The 7286-nt window shown below is 33.5% G+C and overlaps 1 protein-coding gene across 2 annotated transcripts; it reads left to right on the forward strand.

Annotated features, from left to right (window-relative positions):
* Positions 1–367: 367 nt before the first annotated feature.
* Positions 368–4450, forward strand: LOC127074380 (ribonuclease III domain-containing protein RNC1, chloroplastic). 2 transcript variants are annotated; one of them, XM_051015691.1, is made up of 5 exons: positions 368–1620; positions 2819–3020; positions 3143–3343; positions 3692–3778; positions 3894–4450. In XM_051015691.1, exons 1-5 carry the CDS (start codon positions 827–829, stop codon positions 4224–4226), a joined length of 1617 nt encoding a protein of 538 aa, XP_050871648.1. In that variant the 5' UTR covers positions 368–826; the 3' UTR covers positions 4227–4450. The 2 variants fall into 2 exon arrangements, with proteins under 2 accessions (XP_050871648.1, XP_050871649.1); XM_051015692.1 differs by lacking the exon at positions 368–1620 and having other exon boundaries at positions 2871–3020; positions 3153–3343.
* Positions 4451–7286: the final 2836 nt, after the last annotated feature.

Raw genomic sequence — 7286 nt, forward strand, 5'->3', positions numbered from 1 at the left:
TGATTCATGGTTCATTCTTTTATTTTTATGAGGGAGAAAAATGAATGAAAACTTAAAAGAAAATAAGAAAACATTGTTATTTATATATATATATATATATATATATATATATATATATATATATATATATATATATATATATATATATATATATATATATATATATATATATATATATATTGTAAAATGAAAAGCAAAAAACAATAAAGGACAAGGAGCACAATTTGCATGCATAATGATGATTTTCATTAATTGACATTGATGCATTTCTTGATCTTGCATATTTAATTTATGTCCTAACAAGGAGTTAGGAGAATACTGCACGTGCCCAAACAAACCACATGGCAGCTCCGCAACTGGTATCAAAGGATCATCATCAAGAACCGTGTTAGCAGGGTTTGCAAAAACAGACCCTTCCCGAACGTCGCTCATAGACGGCGAGAAACACAACCACAACTTCATCTACAATATCCTTATGAGAGGTCTCTAATCCTAAAATTAGGAATTTAAACCATACATAAAAACACACCACCAACGATGCTGGAATGTCGTTCGGAAGGAGTCACACCGGAACCTAACCCAATCCTAAAACGAAGAGCCTAAAAAAAACAAAACAAAAACTTGTTAGTGTGGATGTAGTTATTATTTTTTCATTTCTAATTTAACTCTATAAAAAATAAAAATAAAACTAGTCCACGTTGTTGACCACATTATCACCGTGGCCAGTGGCTTCAGTAGCGCCACGCAGTTTCTCATCCAAATGAAACAAATCAGTTACTATTAACAACAAACAACCATCTTAACCTCCATCCCTCACTTCACCATAATGAACCTCTCTTCCACCTTCACACTTTCCCCAAAACCACACTCACTCTCATCCTCATCCTCAATCTCTCCCAATCCAATCCAATTCACCACCAAAACCCCATACCCAACAACACACCCAAAAACCCTCCGCATTACCGCAACAACCATAAACTCACCCCAACAACTTCCTCCAAACAGCCCTCAACGCCTCCTCAAAGAACTCGATCAATACAAAACCAAAAAACCAAATTCACCGACCAAAACAACACCTTCAAGAATCTCAATCCTAAAACCACCGCTACAAAACAAAAAACTCGCAAAGAGAATCCTCAACAGTCCTCAACTAACCCTAAACTCATTCCCCGTTTTGAGTTCATGTCTACCTCAAGTGCCTCTCGGAAACACCGACGCCGCGTGGATGGAACTTCACTTGATGGAAGTGAAGCAGGCGTTGGGGTATCCTTTGGAGTCTTTTGAGGAGATGCTTGGGGGAGAAGATAGCCCTGGGAAACAGTTTGATACGCTGTTGTATTTGGCGTTTCAGCATCCCACGAGCGGGAAGGTGAGGCACGTGAGGTGTGCGCAGTCGAGGTTGTTCTTTTTGGGGCAGTATGTGCTTGAGCTTGCTTTGGTAGAGTTTTTCTTGCAGAGGTATCCGAGGGAGGGACCGGGTCCGATGAGGGAACGGATTTTTGGGTTGATTGGGAAGCATAGATTGCCCAAGTGGATTAAAGATGCTAGCTTGCATAATTTGATATTCCCTAATGTTGATATGGGTAGGTTGGTGAGAAAAGAAAGGGAGCAAATAGTCAAGTGAGTAAGCTTAGTTCTTTGTTATTGCAATGTGCTTTCTATAATTAGAGGGACAGTAATGACCGTGAAATTTTGTTAAATGTATCATGTGCTAACATGGTCTCAATATTGTTTGATTTGTGGTCCGGGTGAATATCAAAAACCATGGTTTTGCTTATACTGTAGTTGCGGACCTCTATTTAAAACTCTGATTGTGTTTGGATTGTTAGACTATGTTTGTTGTTATGTTTCTTTTTATTAATAGAGGTTTTTGCTATGACATGTTATGTTTGGTATTCTTTGATTCATATGGCCAATTATTGCTTTATGTTTTTAAATTATTGTGGTAGTTGTCTCTGATTATCTGGAAGAAAGGTCTTGATGTTTTGAATTGTAGTAGAATGTCATTATTTAGTATTTTCAAATGCTTTGCATCCAAGGAAAACAAACAAACTAAAGAAATAGAAAGTCTGAATATGTCCACACATTTTAGGGGGAGTATTTTGTTGCGGATTTACTATTTTTTTTATCGTTTGGGGAGGACTTTGACACGGGGCCATCTTGGTTGGAGTCATGTAATTAGACCGACTGGATTGATTGAACAGATTAATACATTTTCGTTTTTATTTGCTTGAGAGTTTCTGATTATTCGTCCCTGGTATTCTTTTGAGCGATGGAGACTTTGGATTTGAAAAGTATGTTGATGTTATTCTTCTTCAAAGGGAATAAGCTTGATTAACACTGAAATTTGGACACACGTTCTTGTACATTGGTGCCAGTTCTGTGGCTCTAATTGTGTTTTTGCACGTGTCTTATCCTCCATAACATGTGCCTTGAATTTGTGATATAAAAAATGTGAGTACTTGGGCGCCAGTTCTCTGGCTCTAATTGTGTTTTTGCACATGTCTTATCCTCCATAGCATCTGCCATGAATTTGTGATATAAAAAATGTGAGTACTTTTGTTCTGAGATAAAGGATCTCTGCATCTGGTGCCATATTGCTTTCAAGGCCAATTTGTTATGATTCATGAATCTTTGTAAATTGATGACTGCAATCCGAGTATGATATACTTATTGTTGCTTTATGTGATGTATTGTTGAACCATCTTAATCAACAGAGTTTGTCTTAATGTAGTTTTCACATAACCTGTTTCTGAAAAATGTAGTTTTCACATAAAATCTACATTTTTTTTGTAATAATAATGTGTGCATTTGGCAGGTCTGTCTTTTGGGCTTTGTTTGGGGCAATCTATCTATGTTTTGGCATGCCTGAAGTGTATCGTGTTCTTTTTGAAGTCTTTGGAATGGATCCAGATGCTGAGGAATGCCAACCCAAATTGCGTAGGCAACTTGAAGACATAGATCATGTATCTGCTGAATTTGAAGGCAAACTAAGCTGGCAAGATATGGTTTCCTATAAGGCAAATCCTACGCATATGCCATAGTATTATTTGTTTTTTTATGCATGCGAAATTAATTCCATTCAACAAAGTTTATATATGATATCTTTATTGAAGTAATGTACTTACTGTTCTCCATTCAGCCTCCTGCAGATGCCTTGTTTGCACATCCACGGTTGTTCAGAGCTTGTATTCCCCCAGGAATGCATCGGTTTAGAGGAAATGTATGGGATTATGATAGCAGGCCCCAGGTTATGCAAATCCTTGGATATCCATTAGAAATGACCGATAGAATTCCAGAAATTACTAAAGCTAGGAATGTAGAGCTTGGACTTGGTTTGCAGGTAGCGATGTTGCCTCTCATTCTCTTTACCTTTTTGCCCTATCCGAGTATTGCATATACTTGAATTACTAGGGTTAGATTTGGGTAATACCTATGAATACTATGATGTATCTCTAAGCAAGAAATAACCATGTTTCTACTGCTCTTGAACTTAGTACTATTAATTAGTATTAACTGAATTTTAATTAGTTTAATAGTTTAATTAGTATTCACTGAATTTTACAACTTATCTTGAATTTCCATGCAATCTTCAATAGGAGATGGGAAGTCAAGTCAGAAAATCTCCTTGAAGGTTACTTTAGGTTCCGTTCTGAATTCTTATATTAATCAATTTCTTCTTGAATTGCAGCTATGTTTCTTGCATCCATCAAATTACAAATATGATCATCCTCGATTTTGCTTCGAGAGATTAGAATACCTTGGTCAAAAGATACAGGTAGACTCTTTATGTTGTCTATTCTACTATTTGATTGCATTTGTGGAATGAATGACACTCTTGCTTCATGGCTTACCATATAAACTAATTCATGTACTTTGGGTATTTGGTTAAGGATTTGGTGATGGCAGAAAGATTGTTGATGAAGCATTTAGATGCTCCAGGTTTTTGGATACAAGAGAGGCACCGCCGCGTTCTTATGAACAGGTATTGTGGAAGATATTTGAGGGCAAAAGAACTCCACCGATTTATTATATACCCTGAAAAGGTTCGAAATTCGTATGAGCGCAATCATAGACTGAGAAACCCGGCCTCAGAATCTGTTCAACAAGCCCTTCACGGGCTTTCGTATGCAGTTTATGGGAAACGCGAAGTGAGACGACTAATGTTTGAGGTTTTTGATGTTGAGCAAGTTCAGCCTAAAAGGAATATATATGTGAAGAGATAGTAGTGACACAGATTATTCATCAACTTTCCTTTTTGCCATATCCTTCATGATTTTCTTTCTTCCTTTATTTTTCTCTTTTTTACTCTCTTGATATAGGTGATCAACTTAGTTGTCAGAATGGGGAAGTTTAGAATGTAAAATACCTTGTACTTGTCTAGTTATTATAACAAAAATGATGTGAAAATTATTCAACTCTCTAAGTTGATCATCCAATTTCTCTCTTATTGTATGTTTCAGAAAATTGATTTGAGTTAATTGATTATGATAAATTGATTTTGGTTAAAAATGATTTGACGGTGATGTGATTTATGTTTTTGATAAATTTCTGTAAAATTAAGTTAAACAATAAATTTTGGTGGAAAACTAATTTTATGTTCCAGTAGAATCAATTTTGAAAAGCATATTCAATTCTATTTTAGAGCAAACAAACTCTTCTGAATTAATTTTACACATCTAGAATTAATGTAATTTCGAAGAGAGGTAAAACCAATTTTAGAGATGTGAAATTGATTTTTGATTTGTTTGGTTGGTCAGAAATTACCGAATTGATTATATTTGAAGTTATGTTTAATAGTTTTTTTTAGTTTAAATATGATTTTTACACTCCAATTTATCATTCAATTCACTTTTGTATGATTTTATTGAAACATAAATTGATTATACTTAACCCACTTTTAATTAGAATCAATTTTATCAATTCATTTCAAATTAAATCAATTTTCGTCATGGCATAATTAAGTTTAAAATGTTTGATTGCTTGATGATAAAATTGATATTGCCAACAAAATTGATTTCAACTTTAAGTGATATTGCCTACAAAATTGATTTCAACTTTAAGTTATGATTTGTAACTTTTGAATGAAAAAGTGACTTTTTACTATGTTTAACTAACTTTTATTTTAATTCACTCATTTTTAGTGAAAAATAATGTTGCAAAATAAATTAACACAAAATCAATTTTTTTTAACAGTAGAACCATTTTTGAGAGAAAAAAAAACAAAAACAAATTATTCTAAATATATCAATAAAAACAAACTAATTTAACATTTTTTGTGCACATTATAAAGAGCTTTTTGAGTTATGATATGTAATCTTGGTTCACATGATTAAGTTTATATATGAAACACACCTTCAATCTTGGTTCACATTATAAAGAGCTTTTGATGTTCATGAATATAGAAATAGAGTCCTTCGTCGGAATAATTTTTCTCTCTATTTTTATAATACTAATGAATCATTAATATTTTTTTAATCGTTCCCTTAAATATATATTATTTTTTCTTTTTTTAATTTTTTAAATTTATCTTTCTCATGTAATTAACGAAGAATAATTTTATAAAAAAAATTATAATTTTTCTTTTACTTACAATAATAATTATAGGTGAAAGTATTCAAAATAACTATATAGTTGAATGCTTGGAGCGAACTAAAGTACCCGGGTATGTTACAAAAAGGGAAGCTATAGGTAGTACTTCAAATGGTTTATGGTCTTGCCCCTTTCCATGACAGAACTAGAGAACTGATTTTTTCCCCGCACTGAAAACCCATTGAAGCAATTGTAGCAGCTGTGAGACCTATGATTCTCTAAGGAGGAGGGTGAAAGTTCAGTATGTACATGAAAATGCCAAAACAACTTATCATAAAAAAGAGAGGTAATGTCATAGATAAATTAGCTCGAATCTATCACTTAGTTTTTATGTAGCTTCTTTGTCAAAAATGAATCAAACATGATACTCTCAATTCATACGTAACCATTTTGTAGTCCTTGATTTTCATTTTAGAATTATATTTCAATGAGTTTTGAATTCCCTTACTTTACTTTACCATTCTGTAGTCATCATTTTCACAGTGTAAGTTTTGCTACATTTATGAAAATCCACCACTTTCCTCAATTGCCAGGAATCTTCATTTAGCAATTTAACACAATAGGCATTCCACTGTCACCCTTCCTTGCATATAACCCTAACATTTTATTTGTCATTTTTAACAAACTTCATATTCATGCTTGACTGGACTACATATTTTTAGCAAACTTCATATCCACCTCAGCCACATTTAATTCACCCTCAGTCACCTCGGTCTCATTCATCTAAGCCTCATCCATCTCAAATTCATTACCTCAAACTACACTCTGAGTCACCTTATCCACATCACCTGTCGTACCTTTGACAACCTCCTCATGCAGTTTTTGAATCTCATCTTCTTCATAAAGAATAACAATATCCTCTAGGCTTATGGTTTTTTCCTTTAAAAGACCATCATAATACTCAGGTTTAGAAAATGAATGTTGTATATACATATAAACACTCAAATTTACCTTACATAAATCAACTACAATTTGGTCACCTTTGTCATCACTCAAAGTAAACATACCAAATATGGGGTCCTTGTATAATATTGTTTCAGCTTCTTTATATCCCAGATCTTTAATTATCCCTACCACCTTAAAATAACTCCACTTATCTACATCACATATCACCATAGAAACTAATCCTTCATAACTAGAAAACTCAGCATCTACAAATTCACCTCCATGGTGGATAAAAATATGAACAAAATCATCCATTTTATTACCTAAAAGGAAAACTACTTAATAAGAACCAACAAATAGCGACTTTTAGAAACAACACCAACACAAATTCTTAAAACCAACACAAATTCATACACTAAAAATCATACAATCACATAGCTACAACACAAATTAGCATTTCGAAGAAGAACCAACAAAAATCCTAATATGAAGAACGTAACCTAAAACGAGTTTTATATATCAAATCAGATAGATTACACCCAGTAGATTGAAAACCAAGTAAACTCTATATTAGAAAGGGACGAAAATTGAAAATCCACTAAACCCTAAATTTGAAAAAGGCAAAAATTTAGACTTACCAGTAAACTTGTCTTCCTTTTTTTGATTCGGCTTTCGTTCCTTCGTTCTCAGTCGTTGTTTCTTCATTCTCAACCTTTGATCGTACCTTCTAAATTGTTCCAAGCTCTCCAACTTTTAGTTCTTCCTTCGTTTCACTCAGAGAGTTAGAGAGTATCAAACATTTCCCTCAT

This window comes from Lathyrus oleraceus, chromosome 4 (genome assembly GCF_024323335.1).
Source record: "Lathyrus oleraceus cultivar Zhongwan6 chromosome 4, CAAS_Psat_ZW6_1.0, whole genome shotgun sequence".
Lineage (NCBI taxonomy): Eukaryota > Viridiplantae > Streptophyta > Magnoliopsida > Fabales > Fabaceae > Lathyrus > Lathyrus oleraceus.

Coding starts and splice junctions, on each gene's coding strand:
- LOC127074380 (XM_051015691.1), top strand. CDS start 827: ATGAACCTCTCTTCCACCTTCACACTTTCCCCAAAACCACACTCACTC. Junction 1,621..2,818: donor GAAAGGGAGCAAATAGTCAA/GTGAGTAAGCTT, acceptor TGCATTTGGCAG/GTCTGTCTTTTGGGCTTTGT. Junction 3,779..3,893: donor ACCTTGGTCAAAAGATACAG/GTAGACTCTTTA, acceptor TATTTGGTTAAG/GATTTGGTGATGGCAGAAAG.